Below are 25,756 nucleotides of genomic sequence, written 5' to 3'. Positions count from 1 at the left end.
ATGACGTCCCTGGGCCCCCAGCTCTGCAGGGCCACACTCCTGGCCACCATCCTGATGCTGCTGCTTCGGGTAAAGGGGGTGAGGCCACAGAAGGACCCTACCGAGAACAGCCAGAAAGACAGCATGCTTTCCACAGGTGGGTAGGGGAGAGGAGGCAGAGGAGACAGCAAGTAAGTGGGAAGAGCTGTGTGGGATGAGGCCCGGGGTTACTATCTGAGCTCAGCTTGGGCGATGGGAGATAGCCAGGGTCCTCTGTTGTAGGCCTGTGGGTCTGGTCTAGCTGAGATTGAGTGCTGCTTTTTCATGGGTGCGTGCTTGTGTGCACAGGTGAGCGTGTGAGCGCAGGTGCCTTTGTCTGAGGAGGGCCCTCACCCCACCTGGAGGAGGAGGGTGGAGTCCAGACTATGCTTGAACACAGGTCAGAAGCGCTTCTCGGGTGAAAGCCCAATCTCCCCACATTCTCCAGCCCATCCTGTCCAGGCCAGGGCTAGGCTGGGGCAGGCGGGACCCTGTGTCAGGCCTCCCCTCTCCCACCCAGACCAGGATGAAGAGCAGTTTGAAGAGCGCTTCATGGCCTCCTCAGTGGGGGAGATGTGGCAGCTGCTGGACATGGCCCAGCAGGAGGACGAGGTGGCAGAGACGGCGGCCGTGCGCGACCACCTCTTTGACCTGGCCTTCTGCCTGAACCTGGCCAGCATCCTGGTTTTTTTATGAGGGACATGGAGGCTGAGGTCGTGGCCTGGTTCCTGGATGAGGACTTGGATGTCTACCTTCGCTTCATGATCGCGTACTGACCTCGTTCATCTCTGAGGCAGCATCGAGGGCCTGGGACCGTTGTTCTGGCTGCCACCACCCTGCCCTGTCGCCTCCCAGCTCCCCCACGCTCTAAGCTTCATCTCCCAGGGCCAGAGACCCCGGACTCTCGCCCCTCCCCCACACGGTTTTGCTCAGGAGAGCAAATTTGGGACAAGGCTGCAACTATCAAAGCGATCCCAATAAAACCCTGACAACAATCAGGGGCAGCTTGCTGAGACTTAGCCAGAGCTCTTTTGTCTCTAGTCCCTTAAGTGTCCAATCCTGGGACCCACTTTCTGACCATCAGACCCTCCAGTTCACCAATCATTGCTTCTTCCTTCCCTCATGTGTAGGGAATCCTGCTTGCATTTCTCTCTCACCTTTGCTGGCTTCTGGGTGTAGGAGAGCAGGAAGGCACCACTGAGAGGCAGGCAGAACCAGGGCCACCTTTAATTTCTGGAGTGGATAATCAAGGGGAGGTGGCCCTGTCCCCCTGCCCCCCATGGACGGAGTTTGGGATGCTGACACATCTGTACTGAGGGGCCTGGGGCAGCCAGGTTACCAGAGCTGGCAGCGGCTCGAGGGGTTCATAAGGGTCTCTCGTGGACAGTGGTAATGCCTGGCGAAGGCCTGGGTATTGCTGATCGGCCCATGGGTTCGAAGCTGGGGAGGGCTGTGCGGGTCCTGTGGGTCCTGGAGTCGGGGCTCCCCACACATCACCTGAGAAGGTAGAGAGGATGAACAGGTAGGGAGAGCCGCAGGGTATGGGCAGGTCCATGGGGCAAGGTGATCCAATGAAGCAGGGTTGGGAACAGACAAGGGCCCAAGCTGAGGAAGGGGATTTGGCATTTGTAGGCCACTCGGCGGAGCAGGTGGGCCTGGGGGAGGGCCCAGGTGTGCAATACACCACTTATGAGTGAGAGAGGGGTGCCATGGGAAGAACTCTGCATGGGGGCTTCTAGTGTACTGAGGAACTGGGGGTAGTGACAGTTGAGGGAGCCCCAAAGTATTTAAGGACGTAAGTCAGGTTAGGCCTGGGTGTGCAAAAGGTTAATGCCTTAAGCTGCTAACCAAAAGGCACTTCAGAAGGAAGGCCTGGTGATCTACACCAAACCAAACCCACAGCCATCAAGTTGATTCCGACCCATAGTGACCCTACAGGACAGAGCAGAACTGCCCCATAGGGTTTCCAAGGCTGAGAATCTTTACGGAAGCAGACTGCCACATCTTTCTCCCGAGGAGCAGCTGGTAGGTTCACACCACCAGCCTTCTGGTTAGCAGCTGAGTGCTTAACCACTGTGCCACCAAGGCTTCTTGCCTGGTGATCTACTTCTGAAAAACTTGCCATTGAAAACACTGTGGAGCACAGCTCTACACTGACACACTTGGCATCGCCGTGAGTCAGAGTTGATTCTACAGTAAGCAGTTTGGTTTGGTCCCATTGGGGCCCCAGGGGGGGCGAGGCCTTGGAGGAGGCGTGTGGTGTGCAGACAGCCTGCCGGAGACACCTTGTTAAGGGGTCTGTGTCCCTGGGGCAGGAGAAGAGAAAGGTGGGTTCATCTCAGGGAGGAAATTGGGAGTAGAGTTTGGGGTTTTCTTGTACTTTTTTCTTTTTGGGGGGGCTGAACTTGGTAGAACTCTCTTATAATCTGAAAGGATGGTTCAAGGGGGGCACATGTGAGAGGGTGGCATGTGGTGGAGGGCAGGGGGCTCTTGGGGGGATGTTTCAGGCAGGAGCTATCCTTCGACCTTCTGGAATGGGAGTGGACTAGGTACTGCCTACCTGGGCATAGCTTCGGAAGAAGAGCTGCTGGGGGCTGAGGCCAAGGCTGGGCAGGGTGGTTTCCCCTCGCTGCAGAAGCAGCCTCTTGTTGTAAGCCTGCGTGTGGGGTGGGAAAGCAGCCCTCAGCCCTCAGGCCCATGACTGTCCGTTTCACCAGTAACCACCCGGCCTCTTCCCAAGTTTAGCATTTGTCTGAGCCAAAGAATGGACCCGCCAGCAGGCAGAAAGGGAGAGGGCTTAGGAGCAGCAGGGGGACCCCCACCTCGCCTCTGTGCAAAGGGGCTGTGAGGGGCAGGAAGCTATGCAGCCATGCATGAAGGACAATAGAAGGGACCCTGGGGACAGGCCTTCAGTCTGCTGGTGAAAAGATGCTGGCCCGTGGGCGAGTCACCTGCAGTGCGATGGTCAGTGCCCCCATGTCAGCGGCATTCTCTAGGATCCTGTGGGAGTGGTTGAAGAAGGTCTCCCCCGGCAGGGAGAGGGCAGCGTAGTGGCGCTCCAGGCACAGCAGCGCCCCCTGCAAAGCCTGGGAGTCACAGGCTGGGCAGCCCCCAGGGAGCACTGTTGGAGATGGGGCCCGGAGCAAGATGGTGAGAGGCAGGGCAAGGTGGGAGAGGTGAGGGAAGTAATGAGGGGTGGGACACTGGTGTGGGTGGGCTGGGGCAGGGGTGGGGGGAAATGGTGAGGGGTGGGGCCTGGATATGGGGGGGCAGAGCAGGGGTGGGGCGGGGATGGGCGGGGAGGCATGGAATCATGAGGAGTGGGGCGGCAGGGGTGTGTGCGGGCGGGGGCAGGGATGGGCAGGGGAGGGAAATGGTGAGGGGTGGGGCAGGCGTGGGGCGGGGTGCCCAGGAGCACTGCAGCCCTTCCAAGGCTGCTCCCCTGGCCCTCCCTCTCCTCCTCCAGCCTTCCTGGCCCGGCCCCACCCCCAGCCCGACCCGACCCCCCCCCCCCCCAGCCGGTACCCACAAAGCTGGTAGAAGATGTGCAGCAGCTCGCGGGCCATGATGGTGCCGGCCGCACCGAAGTTCACCGCCCTGTGGGGGTAAAGCTGCTCTCACCAGAGAACCCCATTGCCGACCCAGGTCCCCCACCACAGGCCCGGGCCTTGTCCCCTCCCAGAAAGCCGTACCTGGGGTAGCCAGGATGGAAGAATGGGGGCTGCAGCAGCCCAGCGGGGAAGACCACTACGTGGTCCGACTTGGAGTAGTAAGTGTTGACGCCCCAGGGGGCCACGTGCCAGCTGTGGGGACAGCGCCGCCGTGAGCACTACCCTGACACCCCCCCTTTGCAGCCCCCATGACGCCTGTCGCAGTGCCGAGCCCCCGCTGCCCGCGACCCCCGCCTGTCCGTACTGGCCCTGGAAGCATCTCTGGACCCAGGTTTCAGGACTTCAGGCCCTCGCACCTGTGGTGAGGGGAGGGCTGCTGGAAACTCTGGACTGTCCTTGCTCGGAGGGCTCGGACACAACTCAGGAAAGACTGCATGAAGCTGGGGCCCAGCTGCACCTGGGGCACACACGAGGACAGTGTAAGCCCCCCAGGGGACCGCTGAAGGCACACTGGTGGGCCCTGACACCCGGGAATCCACAAATGAATGGAGACCTCACAGCAACACGGCGCGCAACTGCGCAGACAGGCCTCGAGCAGCTCCGCCTGCCGGCACGAGCCAGGAGGCACATGTGCACGCGCAGATGGGTCCCCACGGGTCAGCACACAGATCAGCATGAACGGTGTGTCCTAGGATGCACGTGGGCACATGTGGATGTGCACACACATGCATGTGTGCGCGCGCACACACAGACACACACACACCCCTTGGCCCCAGGACGTCCGGGAGAAAGAGGGGTTGGTTAGGATCCTCTGGAAACCTATAGAACTCAGGCAAGTCAGGGGGTGATGGATGACCTACCTCGGGGTACCCCTGTGTGGCCAGCTCCGGCTCTAGGGCCCACTCTGGAGCCCCCATCTTCACCTGCAGCCGGGTCACCTGGAAAGACACACCGGTGGCAGAAGCGAGCTGCCCTGACTATAGAAGGACCCTCCTCATCCCCGCGCCCGCCCCCCCCCCCCCGTCCTTGCATGCCTGCACGGAGCACTAGTTCCTCCCTGTGTGCCCTTGTGCTCTGCCCACCTGCCACCCAGCCTCCTGCCTCTCAGAGCCCACTAGGCCCTGTTCTGACCTGACCCTCCACACCTGAGCTCCCTCACGTCTTTCCTTTCAGCCTACCTGGTCCTGGGCCTCCTTTCTAGCCTTCTCCTTCATCCAGGAAAGTCTTCCAAGGCGGTTGATGAGGGCATCCTTGATGTTCAAAAACAGTTCCATGGCCTGGGGGTGAAGGGGAGGGGATTGGATCCACCTTCAAGGCCTCAGAAAGGATGGGGGGCATTTATTGGGTGAGGGAGGAGCCACACACAGAAAGGGAGGTGGGGCTGGTTGCCCTTTCCATGGGGAGGTCTCAGCCAACGGGGCGGGGGACACCGTTCTTGCCCTCATGCCAAGGTCAAGCACCCAGGAAGCAGAGGAGGGAGAGGGCCACCACCCCTCTGTCTCTGGCCTGGTCCTCCACCCTCTCCTTAATCCCTGCCCTTCATCACCCCTCTTCCTGGGCCTACCTCCTCAGCGCCTCAACCTGCTGAAGTCCCCCAGTCTCACCCCTCTCCATGTGGCTACTGTCTCCTGCTGCCCACCCTGCACCTGTCTGTTCTTGGTGCAGGGAAAGAGTATGCTGTAGGAAGAGAGGCTGGGCTTTGCCAGTGCACATCCTGACAGCTCTTTGGGAGCTGTGTGGCCTGCACAGGTGACTTAAGCTCTCTGCGCCACAGTTTCTCCTCTGTAAAGTCAACTTGATGATCACGATCGCAGCGTGCACCCAGCGGGGCTAGGGTGGGATGATATGAAGGGCTTACAGGGGACCTGGATGAGGTAGGCACTCACAGAGTGGTAGTTATTTATTCCTGTGTCTTAAGTTCACCTCTTCTCGTTCTCACATCATTTCACAAGTTGTGAAAAACATAGACAAGCAGTACTTTAGGGCTGGGAGGGGGGCACCTTAGCCATCACGGAGCTCAGGTGTCTCTTTAGGTGGAAGACTCAGGGTGGGAGGTGGTGACTAGTCCGAGTCTGGGTGTGGGTGGACATGAACCCATGGCTGACCTGTCTGTGTGTGCTGGCCTAGGGCCACAGCGTGGCTCTACCCTCTCACACAGCTGGGTCTGGCCCTGCCTCACTGGGTGTCTCTGCTGGCCCCCACCAGCTGTGCAGACCAGGGCACAGGTGACAGAGCAGGAGGGGGTGGGTGGGCAGGGGATATGGGGTGGCTGGGAGGGGCCCACATACAGCTTTTCGGGTGTGTAGGTCGAAGGCCTCCTGGACAAACAAGGTTGTCAGTGTGGGCTCGAAGAAGGATCCAGTTTCCTCCACACACTCCATCCACCGGGGGTGCGGCGGCTGTGGAGACAGGGGGTGGCTCTGGTCAGTCTCTGCTTGTGGTCCTTGCCCACCTCCCCTGGCCTGCACCCCGAGGGCATGCTCCTTGTCTGGCCCACTGTATTCTGTTACCCTTTTGGGGGCTCATGGGCCTTTTGCAATCCAGCAAACCGGAGCCTTGTCCTCCTCCAAGACGGCAAACTGCCCTGCATTCCCTTGTTGTTGTTATTTGCTGTTGATTCTGACTTATGGCAACCCCAAATGTTAGAGGGTAGAACTACTCCCTAATGGTCTTGAAAGCATGGCCCCTTGGGCATTGCTCTGGGGGACCAAGGGTCCTCAGAAGGAGAAGACTGAAGCCAAAGCCCTTTCCTGAGCAGGCCTGACACCCACCCTGTCCCCTCGCCCCACCTCCATGCTGAATCGTGGCCATGACTCCACCCTTCTGTGCTGCTTCGCCCAACATGGAAATTGGAGAAGCCAATCCCGCAAATGGTTGTTGGGGGTCATGTTGTAAGATCTTGCCTTGTAAGGAAGATAATTCTCAGAGTATAGTTGGGTTTTAGATGCCATGTTGTTTGCTCAGAGAAGAGGAAAGGAAAAGTTAAGCGTGTAAGTTCAGAGAGAGAGGGGCCATCCTGTGAAATCCGGGAAGAAAAGAGGGTGAGGAGAGCCTGAGACAGGGGCTCCAGAGGACAGTGGCAGCTGGGATGATTTAACCAGGATGTAAAGAATTAGAACAAAACACTAGAGAGATTCCAGGGCAGGTTTTGGTGGTGGGCTGACTGGAGGGTACACCAGGGAGGACCCTGGGGCCACTGAGAAACCATTCAAGGGCCTGGAGACAGAGAAGGACCAGCTAAGAGAAAGCTGAGCTGGGACCTACGAAAAGCAGCTAACTTGGGTTAGGTGGGAGAAGTCACAAGACCCATTCCTGTAACTTATTCACTGCCCAAGGATCTGCTCACCGGACAAAGTGAGGCACTGCAGGGGCAATTGTCCAATAGGCAAGGTAAACATGCATTTTCCTTGCTTACCAGATCATTTACAGTGAACAATTCCACTTTTTTTTTTTTTTTTGCCACATCGAAGATTCTGCTTTTTGGTATGGCTTGCATCTGTCTCTCTCCCAACCCCACAGCACTTTCCTACAGAATCAAAGCCTTTTTTCAAATTTACAGTTCCTGACAGGGTCGGGTTACCAGGTCTGTGATCTGTAGTGAATCCTATCACATGTTTTTCACCACGTCTTAGAAACCCGTATGAAGTGGTTCACTATAGATTAGCAAGTAAGCACAGGTAAGCCCGTGCTTGCCTTGCTTAAGGGGTTATCTACCCCTGGGCACTGCTACAGCCTCAACAGCACTGTGCTGGTCCTGGGGGTGGATGGGAGGCCTATGGGGGCTCCCCCAAGGGGGAAATAGAAAGTCCAGAGTATTGTACTAAGGAACCCAGGTGGTGCAAGCGGTTTGCAATCAGTTGCTAACCCAAATGTTGACGGTTCAAACCTGCCTGGTGGCTCTGTGGGAGCGAAGACATGACAACCTGCTTCCGTAAAGATTACAGCTAAGAAACCTTATGGGGCAGTTCTACGCGGTCACATGGGGTCACTATGAGTTAGAATTGACTCAATGGCAGCAAACAGGAAGTACTGTACTGTGTGATGTGTTGCTGTCTTTGAAGAAGAAGCTCAGGGGCCACCTGCTGGGGAGCCTGCACATGGAGGTTGTTCCAGCTGGGCTGCTACATTTATGGTCTGTCCCCTCACCGTGTGGCCATCACTCTCCTTTCCTGAGAGAGGACACTTGGACCTCTATGGTATCAGTTGGAACTCTGGCTCAGAAATATCAGAAGCAAGCTCAAAAGGGCGTCTGGGCCTGACTCAATGACAGGTCACGTAGGGTCCCTGCTGTCACACCTTCAGCTTCCTCCACCCCACTTCTCATCAGGCTGGGGGACATCAGCTACTTCCGTGGAGGAGCTGCCCCAATCGGGGGGACCTCGAGCCTGGTCACGTGGTCAGCCCTGCCCTCCACACTTCCTGGGTCTGGAGCTGCTTCTTGGTCTCTCTCACCAGCGCAAGTCCATTTCTTCACCAGCCTTTGCCTGCTCCCCACCTGTCCTCAGAGCCAGCCCACAGCAGGCTGTCCCCGGTACTGGTGAGTGGAGACCCACCTTGGCCACCCAGCACCCCTGCACAGCCTCTGGGCCTGCTCTCTTAGTCAGACTAGTGCAGAGTTGCATGTCCATGCCCTGGAAAAAGACTTCCAGAATTTATAAACCTACTCCAGGGACTGGTCAAGGGCTCAACTGCTAACTGAAAGGTCAGGGGTTTAAACCTACCAGCCAGTCTGTGGGAGAAAGACATGGCAGTTTGCTTTTGTAAAGATTACAGCCTTGGAAACCCTATGGGGTGGTTCTACTCTGTTCTGTAGGGGCAGTATGAGTTTTAATCGACTACCTGGCAAAGAGGCGTACCAAAGGACAATAAATAAATAAATAAATAAAACCCAAACCCATTGCCTCTAAGTTGACTTATGGCTGACTCATGTTATCCCCATTTGTTACAGAGTAGAACTGTTCCATAGGGTTTTCTTGGCTGTAATTTTTATGGAAGCAGATCACCAGGTCTCTCTTCTGCAGCACTGCTATGTGAGTTGGAACTGCCAAGCTTTAGGTTAGTTGTTGTTGTTAAGTGCTGTTAAGTTAGTTAGGACTCATAGTGACCCTATGTAGAACATAACTAAACACTGCCTGGTCTTGCACCATTCTCACAATTGTTGCTATGTTTGAACCCATTGTTACATCCACTATGTCAATCCATTTCATTTACGGTCTTTCTCTCTTTCACTGACCCTCTACCAAGCATAATGTCCTTCTCCAGGGACTGGTCCCTCCTGATAACATGTCCAAAGCATATGAGATGAAGTTTCGCCATCCTTGCTTCTAGGGAGCATTCTGGCTGTACTTCGTTCAGGACAGATTTGTTTGTTCTTCTGGTAGTCCGTGGTGTATTCAATATTCTTCGCCAATACCATAATTCAAAGGTGTCAATTCATCAGCCTTCCTTATTCATTGTCCAGCTTTCACAGGTATGTGAGGTTAGTAGTTGAGCACAAGGTATTTACACTACCCAAGGTCATACTATAGACCAGGAGTCACAAACTCAAATGGGAAGCCACACAAGAACGGTGTGGCATGGGGTAGAGGGGTGATACAGCCAACTGCAAAGTGTGCCCCCATGGGAACCAGCTGTACCCCTCACCTCAGCCAGTTGCTGCCACTGTAGAATGCTGCCCCAGCACTGCTGAATTTCATGTTAGGGGAAAAACAAACAAACAAACATATATATATTTGTTGTGGTCATCTAGTGCTGCTGTGACAAAAATACCACCAGTGAATGTCTTCAACACAGACAAATTTATTCTGTCACAGTCTAATAGGGTACAAGCCTGGATTCAGGGCATCAACTCCAGAGAAAGGCTTTTTTTCTGTTACCTCTAGAGGAAGGTCCTTATCATCAAGCTTCCCCTGGATTAGGAGCTTCTCAGAGCAGAGACCCCCGGTCCAAAGGACACATTCTCCTCCTGGCGTTACTTTCTTGGTTGTATGATGTCCCCATGTCTTTCTGCTTGCCTCTCTCTTTTATATCTCAAAAGAGATTGACTTAAGACACAACCTAATCTTGTAGATTGAGTCCTGCCTCATTAACATAACTGCTGCTACTCCTACCTCAATAACATCATAGAGGTAGGATTTACAACACACGGGAAAATCACATCAGGTGACAAAATGGTGGACAATCACCCATTACTGGGAATCACAGACTAGCAAATTTGGCACATGTTTTGGGGGAACACAATTCAATCCATAACATTCCCCCCTTTGGCCCCCCAAAATTCATGTCTTTGCCACGTGTAAAACACATTCACTCCTTCATACAATAGTGAAACTCTAAATTCAACTCCAGGCCAAAAATCTGAAAATTCCTCTTCATGTGTGAAATCTAGAATACAAGTTATCTGCCTCCAAAGTACAATGGTGCAACAAGCATGCACAAGCTAGACATTTCCATTGCAAATGCGAGAAATTGAAGGGAAAGAAGGGATAACAGGCACCAAGCAAATCAGAAGAACACCTTACATTAGCCCTCAAAATCTGAAAATAATCCTCTGTTCCCTGAGACCATTTACACAATGACTCTGCCCTCCAGACTCTAGGTATGGACCACTCTTTCTGGATTCTGTGTAGAGGCCCCTCAGCCCTGGGCTTCAGCTCTGCCTTCCAGGCTCACTGGAACAGCAATTCTGCCCCATTCTCCTAGTCCATCTGAGTGGCGACTCCACCCTTAGAAACACCAGAGGCCATGACTCCACCCTTGAGATCTCAGAGATCGTGGTCATATCCTTTGAGACTGAGCAGCTCTGCTTCCTGTGTTCCTTGTCTCTTCAGCTTATACTTCCTGGTTCCTTTCCCTCAAGGCCCCTCAGGCTTCCCTACCGGCATCTGCCCTCCTACGCCCTCACCACCAGCATCTGCCCTGCTGGGGCAAGTGTTCCAAAGCCCTTTAGCTCCACCAATAAGTGCCTGGAGGCAATCCATTCTGCCAGTAAACTTCAGCCAGAAGGCATTTAGCTCTCTTGCTCCATAGGTCAGCAAGCCTCACACCACTGATAAGTGCCCAGAGGCACCCACTCTACCAGGAAGCCTTCTGTGCAAACACACTCACTCTCTCACTCTGTGGGTTGGCTCCAGTGCTGTCTTATGCTGGTCTCCTGGTTCTGCTGCTGCTGTTTCTCCTCTGCTGCCATTTCTCTGCTGCTGCTTCTTGCTGTCTGCACCCTCTCCAGTGTAACAGCTCTCCTCATTTCCTTCTGAGTCTTCTATTGGTTCACAGTTTCAAAACTGCTTCCACATGTTAGGTATCTGTTAGAGCAGCACCCCGCTCTCGGTATCAAATTCTGTCTTAGTTATCTAATGCTTCTGTAACAGAAATACCACAAGTGGGTGGCTTCAACAAACAGAAGTTTATTCTCTCACATTCTAGTAGGCTAGAAGTCTGAATTCAGGGCGTCAGCTCCATGGAAAGGCTTTCTCTCTCTATTGGCTCTGAAGGAAAGTCCTTCTCATCAATCTTCCCCTGGACTAGGAGCTTCTCAGCACAGGGACTCTGGGTCCAAAGGACATGCTGTTCTCCTGGCCCTACTTTCTTGGTGGTATGAGGTCCCCATCTCTCTGCTTGCTTCTCTCTTTTATTTCTCAATAGAGATTGACTTAAGACACAAACTAATCTTGTAGACTGAGTTCTGTTCTCATTAACATAACTTCTTCTAATCCCACCTCATTAACATTATAAAGGTAGAATTTATAACACATAGGAAAATCACATCAGGTGACAAAATGGTGAACAATCACACATTACTGGGAATCACGGACTAGCCAAGATGACACACATTTTTGGAGGACACAGTTCAATCTGTAGCTATAAATATATATATAAACACACATATATATGCACAAGGAGCTGTGGTGGTGCAATGCTTAAGCGCTTGGCTGCTAACCAAAAGGTTGACAGTTCAAACCCAGCACCAGCAATCTGCTCCCATAAAGATTATAGCCTTGGAAACCCTCTGCTGCAGTTTTATTCAGACCATAGGGTCAGAATAGACTCAACTGAACACAACAACAAAATATATATGCACAGTATAAAATGTAATATATATAATATAAAAAATAAAATACATATTTAAAAATTTTAAGCCAGAAATCTTAATTCTTCACATGCCATAGCCTGCTTTTTGTGTGTTGGGAATGATCATGGAAATAAAAAGGAACAGTCAATGTTTCCTTCTGTTATATATAAGGTCCTCGTGAGTCAGGGTCAACTCGATGGCGTTTAACAACAACAACAACAATGAATTCAAAGTTTGAAAAGGACTCTAAATACCATCAACACCCCTTTGTAGGCCAGACTTGTCCTCACGGGCCACCACACCATGACCTCAGCCCAGAGAACTCAGCATCTGCTAAGTTTGGATCACTAACCCAACGCCCAGCAGATGTAAGGATAAGGCCTGTTGTCCCTTCCTCACAGGTTTGCCTGGAGGATCAGGGGAGGAGAGACTGGCAGTCCTCTGTAAATCCTCAAGGATGCCCACTCTGCTGATAGTCTCCTTTGTTCAACAAGGCATTGCATAAAACCGTAAATAAATCTTTGTGAATTTGATGAAGACATAGATGTTCGATGATCATGCGGTTAATGTGGACACAGGACTGGCTGAAACTTAACCAAAAGTCAATGATTAATGACTCCAAGTTAATATGACCTTCCCCTACAGCTGCCCTATTGTAAATTGTAGCATTTCCCCATCTGCCTTTCCTGTTTTGTTGTTTTCCTAACCCCCCTTACCACCCAACATATTTAGTCTGCTGTTTTACTTTGCCCTTAGCTTATATGTGTCTGAGGGCAGGAATTTTTGTTTGTTTTGTTCATTGGTTTATCCCAAATGCCTCGAGGAGTTTCTAGAACATAGTAGGTGTTCAATTAATATTTGCTGCATAAATGAAAGGATGACTGTATAGCTAGGTCTTTAATAACCTGACCCAAAGGCTTTCCCACGTTAGGACTTTAGCAGTCATCTTGATGTAGATACCTTAAGTAAAACTGCAAATGAACCAAAGCTGGAAAGGAGAGTTAATATAATGGATGATGGAACCAAAGGTTAAAATCGAATTGGTTTTTCTATTGTCGCCCCGGTGATGCAACGGTTAAGTACTTGGCTGCTAACTGAAAGGCTGGCAGTTTGAACTCACCAGTGGCTCCACAGGACAAAGACCTGGTGATCTGCTCCTGTGAAGATTATAGCCTAGAAAACCCTATAGGGAAGTTCTATTCTGTCACATGGGTTGCTCAGTCAAAATCAACTTGTAAGACTGGGCAGTGTTTCGTTTGGTCACTCTGAGTCAGAACCGACATGACAGCACCTAATGATAACACCAGTACATTCAAAATTAGTCAATAAAAGATGGCCAGATCATGAGAGCTCAAAGTCCTGTTCAGTAAGGATGCTAACAATTAAAATTTATTCAGAAGAAGATGGTCAGAGATCTGTAGTTGACGACCATTGGATAGAACCGACAATTCCAGTCCAATCAAGGCCAGAGCCTCCATGGTGTCCTTGTACTTTTTATCCAATGGCACAACCCACCAGGCAGCAAAATACGCCCTGAATGGCATTACTTTGCACCCCTCCAGTGCACCACGGCTGGCAGAGCTGCGGCCATCTCTAACTCAGGGTACTGCGTTAATCTAAACATTCTCCCTGACTCTACCCCTCCCTGTGATCCGTTCCCAGAGTGCTGCTTTTGAAATATATAGCAGACAAATCCTCCTCAAGCTTCCCGTTTCATGCAGAGAAGAGCAAGATCCGACGGTAACCTCCAGGCCCTGATGGGCCCTCCGCCCTCTCTGAGTTCCTTCCTGCCGTGTCCTATCTACTCAGGCTGCTCCTCACAGCGGCTTCCTTGCCGATTCACTCACGGGTATCTCCAGCAGCCTTCCACGAATCCTACCCTCTCTTCTCAGCTAGAGCCCCCAAAGGGCCCTCAGATCACGCTGAGGCTGAGCCAGCCTGCTCCATTCCCTGTCCTTCCTTTGCCAGGAAACCCCGTCTCCTCTCTAGACACCTATGCAGTTCCAGCCCTTGCATTGCTCATTCGAGCCCTGCCTGATCTCTTCCTTCTGGGAGTTCCAAGGGTATCTGCTGTCTAACCCAGAGTTTATCAGAGCTCGGCTACATCCATTCTTTGAATAGTGTCTGGCTGCTTTTACACCATAAGGACAGAGGCCAGTAGTGACCAATAGAGACTCTATGGACCACAAAGCAGTATTTACCACCTTGCCTTTTCTAGAGAGAGTTTGCTGACCTACCCCTGGACTATTCTGCCCTCTTCTCTCTCAGCTTTATCCAGCGTGTGGTTAAAGCATGGCCTCATGAGCCAGAAGACCTGCTTTGGAGTCCCAGCTCCTTCCCTTACGAGCTGTGGTGGTCTTGGGAAAGTTACTTGGCCTTTCTGAGCCTAATTCTGCATCTGCAAAACGGGGATTAAAAACCTCATAGTGCTTCTGGGCATTTGTTCCAGAGAGGTGGGATGGCTTCCCCAAGGCCACCCGATGGTTTACGGGCAGACCTAGACTCATCATTTAAGCCAGAGGACAATCATAGACCCTAATCAGAAGAATGGTGATTTTAGTAATCTGTAGAATTCTTGCCTGTGGAGTGGGAGACCCAGGTTCAATCCCTGGCCTATGTACCTCACGCAGAGCCATCATCCGTCCGTCAGGGGAGGCTTGCTTGTTGCTATGATGCTGTTATAGATTGAATCGTGTCCTCCCAAAATATGTGTTATAAATCTTACTACACCTGTGTATGGTTATAATCCCATTTGGGAATAGGGTTTTCTTTGTTACATTAATGAGATAGTATTAGTGTAGGGTGTGTCTTACATCAATCTCTTTTGAGATATAGAAAAGCAGATTAAGCAAGCAAACAAGCAAACAGAGATGGGGAAAGACAGATACCACACCGCATGAGATCTCCAAGGAACCAAGGAACAGAAGCTGAAAAGAGACAAGGACTTGCCCCCAGAGCCCACAGAGACAGAAAGTCTTTCCCTAGAGCTGGGGCCCTAAATTCAAACAGCTTCCCAGACTGTGAGAAAATAAATTTCTGTTAGTTGAAGCCACCCACTTGTGGTATTTCTGTTATACCAGCACTAGGTAACTGAGACAGATGCTAAACAAGTTTCAGTGGAGCTTCTAGACTAAGACAGACTAGGAAGAAAGGCCCGGAGATCTACCTCCAAAAATCAGCCAATGAGAATATTATGGATCACAACAGAACATCCTCTGATATAGTGCTGGAAGATGAGTCCCCTAGTCTGGAAGAACTCAAAATACATAGTGACTGCAATAATGGACTCAAGCATATCAGTGACAGTGAAGATGGCACAGGACCAGGCAACAATTTGTTCTGTTGTACATGAGGTTGCCATGAGGCAAAGCCAGTGCCATTGCAACAACAATATTCAGCCAAAGGCCAGAGGAGTGGCCAGGAGATAAATGCAGGCCTAGGGATCACACCTTAACTCCTGCACCCCTGACACTTTCTGCTTCCGAAGAAGCTCAGACATCGAGAGGCATGCACCTCACGTCCCCTGTAAGATGCCAACTTTCACCCTCAGATGGCAGACACCCCGCAGCCCCCGCCTGGGGAGAGGCCCCCTCCTCACCACGGGCGGGCGCCCCGTCAGCTCCCGCAGCTTCTGGCCCAGCACCTGGCGGGCCTTCTGGAACTTGCTGTCCAGGGCAGGAGAGAGGGAGTTCACCAGCCCCAGGATCATGTGGCTCTGCAGGAATTCCCTGTGGAAGGGTGAGTCCCCCCCATGAACCTCTGGTATGAAGAGCTCAGTATGGGTCCCCCTGACACCCCAGGTGAGCAGGCCTCCTTGGGGGCTATGAGGATCACCGCCCTGACACACCCATAAGCCAGAAGAGCTTTCCTGGGCATAGGGTGGACTGTGAGCGATGGAGGAGTGACTCCTTCGCCCGTCCGTCTGGCATACCTGCAGTCCCTCAGCCTCTTGTCCCTTCCCCTCCACCCCCAACCCCAAGAGGCACACCTGTGTCTCAGCTGCAGCCCTCCCACCAGTTGTGACATTTCTCTCAAATACTCCAGGTCATGGATCACGAGCTGCTGAGATGGGCTGAGCGGCATCGGCATGAATATTGCTTGCAAGCAGGACAACCAGTCGATGGCAGGAGCCATTTCCTTGGGGGGGGGGGCAGGGACAAAGAAGCTGAGGAGAGCAGGGAAAGGGGATGGGGAGGAAAAGGAGCTTCCCTCAGGGTTTGAGAGGGAGTGGGAGGTGATGGCTACAAGAAGGGGTAGGGCCAGAGAAAGTAGGGCTGGAGAAGATTGAGATCAGGAGAAGAAAGAGGATAGGGGGTGAAGAAGGGTTGGAACAGACCCTAATGCCCACCCTCCAGCCCCTTGTCCAAGGTACCTGCAGCTGGGCAATAGTGGCTGTCTGTGCCTGCCGCTCCTCCTGGGGCCGACGCAGAAACTGGGACAGCCTTGAGGTGATGGAGATGGACAAGGAGGCGTGCTCTAGTACCTTGTCAGGGTCCCCTCCCAGCAGGGTTCCCAGCTGATTCAGGTAGGTCAGGTACTCCCTCACAATCTGGGGGTGGCGGTGGGGAGCCTCAGTCACGGCAACAAAGGCCCTGCCTACCTCCCGGCTTCCATAGTCGGCGCCCTCATCCACCCCGTCTTACCTGGGCATATACCTTCTGTTCCTGCTCTTGCTTGAGGGGGACAGCAAACTCAGGCTGGTCAATCTGGATACAAGAGAGACTGGAGAGAAGGGGAACATGGCAGAGGGGAAGGGCAGGGGTAGGACATGGAGATGGCCTGGGGAGGTTGGATAAAACAGGGCAGAGAGGGAGGGAGTGAATGAAGGGAAGAGGAATAGGGTGAAGGCATGGAGAACAGTCCAGAACATGGTGGAGGGGGAGGGATGGTGTGGGATAGAGCCGGCTTGGGAGGTGGGATAAAGCAGGGAAGAAAGGGAGCTAGTGCAAGGAAGGGAGGGATTGGGGGCAAGGGCATAGGGAGAGGGCCCTGACTTGGAGATGGCTAGCTAACCAAAAGGTCAACAGTTCAAATCCACCAGACGCTCCTTGGAAACCCTACAGGGCAGTTCTACTCTGTCCTATAGGGTTGCTATGAATTGGAATAGACTTGATGGCAACGGGTTTGGTTTGGGTTTTGGGGGTGCTCTAGGAGAGAAGCATAACAGTATCCTAAAGGGCCAAGACTAGGGTGAGGTGCTGAGACACCCAGCTCAGGTGCAAACTTAAGAGGATGCAAAAACCTCAGGATTCAAGATAACTACTATTTTAATGGAAAAAAAAATTTTTTTAAATAAAAATTAATGAAAAATCCATGATGAATAAAACATCAAGTTTGTGTTTGTCGTAAAATTTTTTAAAATTACAAGATGGATTTTTGATCCATTTTTTAAGTATCATGGATTTTTTAAAAAATGTACAATAGATTTTTTGATCCATATTGAAAAAAATGAGTTAAAAAAAATCCACAGTCAACAAAATTTTGCTTATTATGGATTTTTGCATTAATGTTGAGTTTTAAAAAAAATTCATGAAAATGTGATTTTTCTTGATTCGTGAGTGTTTTAGCACCCTCTCAAGTTTTACACTTGTCCCAGCTAGTTCCGGCCCTGCGTTCTCTTGATTCTAGTCTATATTTTCCTCCTCCAATTTCAATGTCCCACTCCAGCTTGGAGCTATGTACTTCCCCCCATCTTGAAAAATACTTTCACTTGAACTTTTTTGTAACCTTTTATGTCCAAGCTTTGAAAAAATGTATCTATGCCTATGCCTACATGAGACAGAATGGGCAGCTCCAGTCCCGAGGCAGAAAGGGGCAGGAGCTGGTTGAATGGACACGGGAAATCCGGGGTGGAGAGGAGGAATGTGCTGTCACCTTATAGGGAGAGCAACTAGGGTCACATAACAACGTGTGTATATATTTTTTATGAGAAACTAACTTGAACTGCAAACTTTCACTTAAAGCACACACACACACAAAGGAGTATCTGTGCTCATGCCTCAACTTCCCTCTTGTTGCCATAGAGTCAGCTCCAACTCGTGGTGACCTTACGTATAGCAGAACGAAACACTGCTCAGGTCATCTTCATGACCGTTGGTGTGTGTGAGTCCACTGAGTCCATTTGAATCAACTTCCTTACCTTCCTCATACACTCCACATGATCTGTGTCCATTCCCATCACCGTTTTGAAATTATCTCTAAAACGTTTCCAGTGGTGTGTTCTCATTCCCCATTCTGTACGAGCTCAGAAGCCTCAGAATCCATGATCACTGCTCCATCCTGAAACTCTTCCTTTGTCCTCTGCGGCCATCCATGCTGGTCTTATTCCACGTCTCTGACTGTTTCCACTTTTTCTGATTCCCTTCTGCCCTGACCTCCCCGTGGGGGTTCCCTCTGCCGTCTATTCTCTCTACATATGCTTCTTCTAGGTCCATACAGTCTCAAGGTGATGGTAACCACCTCATCCTACACACACCAAATGAAAACTGTGGGATCACTTTGTGATTTCTCCACTGCCTTTATTTATACTCAACCCGTCACCAAGTCCTACTAGAATCTCTATCACCTAGCACCACTAGGACAAAGTTGCCCTGCTCCTCATGCCTGGGCCTTCATTTCCATTTGTACCACAATCACCTTCATTCAGAACCAACCACAAAAATGTTCATCTGGATTCTTTAACACCTCTGGCTGGCCTCCAAGACTCTATTCATGCCCTGTACCACACAGCCATCATCACATCTGAAAACCTTCGGTTGCTCTTCTTTCTATTGTGTCAAACCTTATCACCTCCACCTGGCTCCTTCCTCCACCCCCACCCCTGAAATGTTGCCGTTAAGTCAATTTTGACTTAGAGCTACACTATAGGTATAAGTCAGAGTAGAACTGCTCCATAGGGTTTTCAAGGCTATAATCTTTATGGAAGAGAGAACTGGAGGTGCAGTGGGGCAGTTCTGCTCCATTCTATAGGGTCGCTATGAGCCAGAATTGACTTGACAGAACCAACAACGATAATCTTTATGGAAGCAGACTGCCACATCTTTTTCCCAAGGAGCGGCTGGTGGTTTTGAATTACCGACTTTTCAGTTAGCAGCAAAGTGCTTTGACCATTGTGCTATCAGGGCTTCTTACCAAAAAACCCAACCAAACCCTTGCCATCGAGTGGATTCCAACTCATAGTGATCCTATAGGACAGAGTAGAACTGCCCCTTAGGGTTTCCAAGGCTGGAAATCTTTGTAGAAGCAGACTGGCACATCTTTCTCCCTCAAAGCAGCTGGGTTCAAAACACTGACCTTTCAGTTAGCAGCCAGGCGGTCAACCACTGTGCCACCAGAGTTCTTTCCTGGCTCCTTAGGCCAATAATAATCAGGCTCAACCTCATGTCCTCAGCCTTACTTTTACCTCTCACTCTACCCCACGCTCCTCAGATCCACTGTTAAACGGTACAGTCTCCTCACTAACCCCATGGAATGCTCACACTCCTCTGGACTCCCCTCAGGCCATGGTTCCTGTAGCCCTTCCAGTGCCTTCAAGCCTCACCTTCAGTGATGTGAGTCAGGAGACTTCCAGCCCTCAGCTCACCTTTGCCCTCTTCCCTCTGAGCCCTTCCCTGGACCATTTCAGATCTTGACTAATCCCCAGAGACCACAGCCACTCAAATTCCTGAGTGCCTTCTTCAGGGCTGGATTTTATAATAGCTTGCAATGATTATCAGTTTTTCCTGTGTATTCCTCTCCTTAGAACTTGGTGGAATTTTTTAAAGTAGCGGCCAAACATATTGCCTATCAAAATACCGATGGCTCCATAAATATTTTTATTTATTCATCCATTCAACAAACACCTGGTGTGCACCACTGGGGCTATGCTGGGTCCTGAGGAACAAAAGTGAGACATGGTCCTGTTCTTAAGGGGCTCCTGGTCTTTAAAACATGAGCTGTGAGGATGGGGAAACAGGAGGACAGAAAGGGTTCACCTAACTCATAGCCAGGGTGCCTGTGAAGGCTTCATGGGAGAGATAATAGTCAAAGCCAAAATCTGAAAAACATGTAAGAGTTTTCGAGGGGTGTGGGGGGAAATTGGGGTGTGGTGTTGCAGTAAAAAACAGCAGCATGTGCAGAGGAGCATGGAATATTCTTGGAGCTAGGGGAGGGTGGTGGGGCAGGAGGTAAGGCTGGAGAAGGGTTTAGGGTCAGTACACAAAAGTACTTGCAATGCTTGGCTAAGGTGCCTGGCCTAAATCCTGATAACCTAGAGAGCCATTAAAGGCATTTAAGCAATAGCCTAGTTAGCTCTTGCTTAGACAATTCCCTGTGGCAAAAATGAAGAGAGTAAATAAGAGGAGGAGACACTGGAGATGGGGGACTAGTTAAGAGGCCCTGTGGGTCATCCAGATAAGCAGTTACAAAGACCAGAACTATCTCCTGGGACTATCTTCTGGGACTGGCCCTGCTTCTTCTTCTCTCACCCCACCTGGTGCCCCTAACTCCGGTAATTTTCCCTGAAGGTAGGGCTCCTCTCTATAGTGCACATTCATCCTATCTCCCAACCTGCAACCTCCCTCTAGTAGTTGGGAAGCTGGAATTCCAGAAGGGCCAGGTCCTGCTGGGTTGTTGCCAGAGTGTCCCTCACCTGGATGACTGGTGTGTGTAGAAGTGTGGGATGAGGCCGCAGGTAGGCTCTGAAGAATGGGAAGTGGCCGTACTGACTCATCAGAAGCCCCAGCGTTCTGTTAAAGTCAAGGGAAGTCCAGTTCCCTGAGATCCTCCAGCCTCCAAGCTGGGAAGAAGAGAGGCAGGGCTTAGCCCTGGGGTCTCTGAGACCTGTCCCTATGGTTTTTGGTGGCTGCTGCTCCTTGAATTCTGCTGAGATGACCCCTCCAGGCTCCACCTCCACTTTTTCTTTCTCCTCAGCCAAGGTCTTCATCTGTGGATGGCACTGCCATCTCCATCTCCCTCCTAGAACTTGGGGGTCCCTAGGAAAGGGACCCACCCTCTAGAGAAAAGTGGTAGCCCTGGGCATGCAGTTGTCCTTTGTGCTGTGTCTAGAGCCCCGGGCCTCACCTCCTCAATAACTTGCCTGAGGGGACCAGCCCCTGCAGCTTCAATGGCATTCATGTCCATGCAGGACTTGTAGAATTGGAAGGCTTTCTCCTCCCCAGAGCCTGGAGGCCAGGAACTTGGGGCCTCTAGAGAGGAAGCAAGAGGGATTAAAAGAGTGGGGCCAATATAGAGCAGACAGGGACAGTGGGAGACAGGGAACTTATAGGAAAGTAAGGGAAGATCCCTGAGAAAGTGGAAAGAAGGGGGAGGATTGTAAAATAAGGGGAATTGGAAGATGAGAGGGCTGCCCGTTTGGAGTGATCAACTTGATGGAAAAATAAGAGTAGGGAAAAGAAGTACAGAGAAGAAGACAATGCAGAAAAGACACGGAAGAAGAAGAAAGAAAGAGGAATAACTGGGATATGGAGAAAGGGTAGAAATGGAAGACAGGAGGGAGATGAACGAAGAAAAAAAAAAATAGGAGGAAACCAAAGAACTTTGAGAGACTGGAGAGAGGAATACTCATACAGAAAGGTTTTAAAAAGAGAAGAAATGAGGAGGACTCCCCTATTCCGGATGCTCTTGACCCACTGATCCCAGAAAACAAACAAGCAAATAAACACCTCACAATAACCAAATACACACCTGTTTGAACCACCCGCTACCTAATATCTACCATTTCCCTTTTAGCCCCCTGCCATCTCTTCATTCTGTTCATGGACATGGAGTTTGTACTAAGAATAACTTTTCATTTTATCTCTGTGCCTTAACTGGAGGCATGGGTCTCCACCAAAGGAGATCCCACTCCCTACTCTTTGCAAAGGGAGGATGGCAGAAGGATACATTTATTTCTCCCAAGTTTCAGATGACGCTGTCGGCACTTTCTCTAGGTGTCCTTACAAAGGAAATTCATGCCTAGCTTATATTTCCTTATGCCCAAATCCTCGTGACCATCCACCAACTTCCTGGCACCCACTCTCAATCTCCTAGATGGACTACCTCGGTTCCTTCCTTGTATCTTTCCTCTCAGTTCTGTCTTTGACCATCATCTTGCATACTTCAACTTCCATGTGGATGACCCATCTGTGATGTTTTCCTGACATGCCCTCATTCTCAGCATCATTGCTTACTATTCCCCTCCCCTCCCCTCCCCTCCCCTCCCCTCCCCTCCCCTCCCCTCCCCTCCCCTCCCCTCCCCTCCCCTCCCCTCTCCTCTCCTTCCCTCTCCTCTCTTCCCCTCTCCTCCCCTTTCCTCTCCTCTCCTCTAGAGCTGCAATCTACATGAATCTGCTTTGCTGCCAAGGTTTGTAACTTGATTCTTCTCTTTTTCCAGCATATTCTTTGTGCCTATATATTTTCCCTTACCTACCAGCAGCTCCAACCATACAACTAACCCCGCCTTACCACTCCTCACCCCAATTCTTCCATCCCACCAGCATCCACCCCATTTCTTCCAGGTCAGCTTGCATGCCTCAGTCCAAGTTTTAGTGGGGAGGTAGGAGGTAATAGCAAGAGAAATGAGCTATGAGGTGGTGGGAGGAAGAGGATGAGGTTGACAAGGGAACCTCAGAAGCCAAGGAGAATCTGAAGGCCAGAAAATGAGCATGATGGAGAAAAGAAAGTGCAAGAGATGTTGAGGAGTGCAGGTGGGGGAAGACAGCAGGCATAAGATAGCAGTCGAAAGCTTGGGGGAGAGACAGAGAAGGTAGAGCTGGGATATTGTCTCAGGGGGTAAAAGGGAGAACTTGGAGAGAATGGAAGAAGAAAGAGACTGGGATTTGGTGAAGAAAAAAGAGATGGATGAGGGGAGGCCCCTGAGGTAAAGGGAACAAAGCAATCAGAGAAGCAAACCAGGCAGTTGTTTTGCTTCTCTGAGGAGTGGGGTGGGAGTCAGCTGTCCACACTACACAGGTTGGGGCAGTCCTGACAGTTCTAGGCTTGGAGTCACCTCCTTCTCCCTGATGTCCTCACCCAGAATTCTCCGGAGTCGGCTCTTGTTCTCCTCTGCAAGAGCCTGAGAAGAATTGCTGGTCCTTTTGGCCTTCCCACAGGCAAAGCTGAAGAAGTCAGAGCAGGGGGCCATGCTGGTGTTTCCTGAGGCTAGGTACTGAGTCAGGAGGTCCAGACATGCAGGGGTCTCGCAGGAGTCTGTGGAGAGGAAGTGCACAGGTGAGGTAGAAGAGAGAAAGAGGTGCGGGCACACCCAGGAGCCAGGTAAGGGGCTGTGGGTGAGGGGGCAAGGAAAGGGAGCCATGCCAGGAAGTGTCTGATGGTGGCCATGTGGCCAGGTAGGATTTGGAGCATAAGGAGTTGGGATTCAAGAGGCCTTGCAGCATCTTCAAGAAATGGGAGGATCAAGGAATGGTAGGGGCTAATGCCTCCACGGACCTGGGTGCATGACTGATGGAAGGTCCAGGGACCATGCTTACAAGGGCCACAGCTCTGGAAGACATAGACCAAAAGCACAGAAGAGCCAAGCAGCGGGCCAAGAAGTAGGAGTGTCATCAGCACCCTCCAGGCCAGGGTCCATGGGCGGCTCCTTGCTGTGGGTGGCCCCTCCTCAAGAGACCTCTGTGGAGAGAAGAGGGGACATGATGTGGGGACAGAGGGGGAAAGCATGAGTAAAGGAGCTTGAAGGTCTCTGTACAGAGATGCTGCTTCTTGTCCCCGTGAGCCCACCCTCTGGGCCCCTGGGGGACAAGAGACAGGGATGAGTGAGGGCCAGCAGGCAGTTAGAGGGTGGGGGTTGTGGGCTGGCAGAGATAGAGGTGACAGCATGGCTCTACTCCAGCCCCAGCATGTGTGGGGGGTTACTCACCTCCTGGGATGACCCCATCCCAAGGCGAGGCTCAGCCCCATGGGCCGTCTTCACCTTCTGAACTGAGATGGGGGAGGAGGGAGAGAAGCCGGCTCAGGAAGGGCACATTAAAGGGGGCTGTATTAGGCCATTTTGACACCTCTTCCTGCCCCCTACCCCCACATCTATTTTCCCCCATGCTGTGATCCCAGACAGGCTTTGGAATGAACCTCCCCCAGCCTGAACCATTATACCCTCTCATCACCTCACTCTTTTCCCCTTCCTCCAAAACTCACATTCCTCAGTTCCAGAGAGGGTAGAGTGCCCTCACTCACAGCCCCATCCCAAAGTCACACACAACCCTTACCCCAACGTCACCCACAGCCTCCACCCCACCCACAGCCCCAACCCAACAGCACCCACAGCCCCAACCCAGCTTCACCCACAGCCTCTACCCCATCCACAGCCCCCACGCTCACATCACCTACAACCCCATCCCAACATCACCCACAGCCCCTGCGCCAACATTGCCCATAGCCCCTATGCCAACATCACCCACAGCCTGTACGCCAGCATCACCCACAACCCCCACCCAAAATCACAAATAGCACCTATGCCAACATCACCCACAGGCCCCATGCCAATATCACCCACAGCCCCTTTGTCAACATCACCCACAGCCCTCACCCCAACATCACCCACAGTCCCTAGGCCAACATCACCTACAGCCTCCACCCCAACATCACCCACAGCCCCTACGCTAATATCACCCACAGCCCCTATGCCAATATCACCCACAGCCCCAACCCCAACATCACCCACAGCCCCATCCCCAATCTCCCAGCCCTTCCTCCCTACCCACAGTACCCCCACCCCCCACCTTAGGTACCTGATTCTCTGTAGGGGCCTTGCTGTGTGTCTGTTGTCTGTCTGCCTGCTGTCTGTCTGTCAGCTGTCTGTCTGTTTCTCTGCTGTCCCTCTGGCTCCATCAAGCTCTTTCTCCTGGAATCTTTCTGGTTCTGCCCCAGGAGGTGGCCTCCCTCCTGCGGCAGCCTCCCTGCCATCTTGGAGAAGAGGCGTGTCTGTCCCCAGACACACACAGTCTGGGTGGAGCCCTTATCACACTGGGGACACAGCTGCCCCCTTGCTTTATCTTGGCTCTCACGGGGTCGGGGAGGGCCTGCTCTCACACTCTGCTCACAGAATCTTTGTTTCTGGGAGACTCTTCTCTCCTTACTTCTCTCTGTGGGAGAGAGCTATTGGACCCCCCAATTCTAGGGTAAAGATATGTTGAGGAAGCAAAGAGCCTGACTCTGTTAAAAGTAAAAGCAGAGAGGTTACTGATGGAGGTGGTAAACCACTGGAGCAGGGCAACACAGGCTGACAGAAGATCACAGTGTTCCAAGTCATTGGGCAAGAGGTGTGACATTTACACGGTAAAGTGGGGAAGGGGCAAATAGAAAGGGGCACGTACAATGAGGAAGAGACGAATGACTCTGGAAGCACATGACTCCAGTCACAAGGGGATTTTTTTTTTTAATGTGCTGTAAGTGAAAGTTACAAACCAAGTCAGTCTCTCATACAAAAACTTATATATACCTTGCTATATACTCCCAGTTGCTCTCCCTGTAATGAGACAGCACACTCCTTCCTTCCACTCTCTCTTTTGGAATCCATTCAGCCAGCTTCTGACCACCCCATGCCCCGCTCTCGCATCTCCCCTCTAGACAGGAGCTGCCCACATAGTTTCATAGTCTCATGTGTCTACTTGATCCAAGATGCTCATTCATCACCGGTATCATTTTCTATCCCATAGTCCAGTCCAATCCCTATCTAAAGAGTTGGCTTTGGGAATGCTTCCTGTCTTGGGCTAACAGAAGGTCTGGGGACCATGAGCTCCAGGGTCCTTCTAGTCTCAGTCAGACAATTAAGTCTGGTCTTTTTACAAAAATTTGGGGTCTGCATCCCACTACTCTCCTGCTCCCTCAGGGGTTCTCTGTTGTGTTCCCTGTCACGGCAGTCATCGGTTGTAGCCAAGCATCATCTAGTTCTTCTGGTTTCAGGATGATGTAGACTCTGGTTCATGTGACCCTTTCTGTCTCTTGGGCTTGTAATTGCCTTGTGTCCTTGGTGTTCTTCATTCTTCTTTGATCCAGGGGGGTTGGGACCAATTGTTGCATCTTAGGTGGCCGCTTGCTAGCGTTTAAGACCCCAAATGCC

At 51.5% G+C, this 25,756-nt stretch overlaps 2 protein-coding genes across 4 annotated transcripts; one reads left to right on the top strand and one right to left on the bottom strand.

Annotated features, from left to right (window-relative positions):
- Positions 1–845, top strand: LLCFC1 (LLLL and CFNLAS motif containing 1). The gene is given in 2 exon segments (XM_049894580.1): positions 1–136; positions 467–845. Coding segments are annotated over 2 exon segments (453 nt in total). The 3' UTR covers positions 784–845.
- A 384-nt stretch (positions 846–1,229) lies between these two features.
- On the bottom strand, positions 1,230–24,852 carry KEL (Kell metallo-endopeptidase (Kell blood group)). 3 transcript variants are annotated; one of them, XM_049894229.1, is made up of 19 exons: positions 24,426–24,852; positions 23,558–23,619; positions 23,169–23,310; positions 22,711–22,887; positions 20,761–20,885; positions 20,330–20,476; positions 16,344–16,406; positions 16,073–16,249; positions 15,689–15,837; positions 15,299–15,428; positions 5,918–6,028; positions 4,808–4,906; positions 4,490–4,567; positions 3,986–4,086; positions 3,711–3,821; positions 3,548–3,615; positions 2,970–3,139; positions 2,579–2,674; positions 1,230–1,515 (listed from the first exon to the last, which is right to left on the bottom strand). In XM_049894229.1, the coding sequence occupies exons 1-19, from the start codon at positions 24,598–24,600 to the stop codon at positions 1,354–1,356; spliced, it is 2,343 nt and encodes a 780-aa protein (XP_049750186.1). In that variant the 5' UTR covers positions 24,601–24,852; the 3' UTR covers positions 1,230–1,353. The 3 variants fall into 3 exon arrangements, with proteins under 3 accessions (XP_049750186.1, XP_049750187.1, XP_049750188.1); XM_049894230.1 differs by lacking the exons at positions 1,230–1,515; positions 3,986–4,086 and having other exon boundaries at positions 2,588–2,674; positions 2,970–3,118; positions 3,544–3,615; XM_049894231.1 differs by lacking the exons at positions 1,230–1,515; positions 2,579–2,674 and having other exon boundaries at positions 3,030–3,118; positions 3,544–3,615.
- Positions 24,853–25,756: the final 904 nt, after the last annotated feature.

Source organism: Elephas maximus, chromosome 8 (assembly GCF_024166365.1).
Source record: "Elephas maximus indicus isolate mEleMax1 chromosome 8, mEleMax1 primary haplotype, whole genome shotgun sequence".
NCBI lineage: Eukaryota > Metazoa > Chordata > Mammalia > Proboscidea > Elephantidae > Elephas > Elephas maximus.
The sequence above is the reverse complement of the archived record's forward strand: the minus strand, read 5'-3'. Positions and strand labels throughout refer to the sequence as shown.

Excerpts from the sequence above, each read along its gene's own strand:
- KEL (XM_049894229.1), bottom strand. The coding sequence starts at position 24,600 with ATGGCAGGGAGGCTGCCGCAGGAGGGAGGCCACCTCCTGGGGCAGAAC. Across the intron at positions 16,250-16,343 it reads AACAGAAGGTATATGCCCAG|ATTGTGAGGGAGTACCTGAC; the intron begins GTAAGACGGGGT and ends CGCCACCCCCAG. Across the intron at positions 3,822-3,985 it reads CAGCCCTCCCCTCACCACAG|CTGGCACGTGGCCCCCTGGG; the intron begins GTGCGAGGGCCT and ends CTGTCCCCACAG.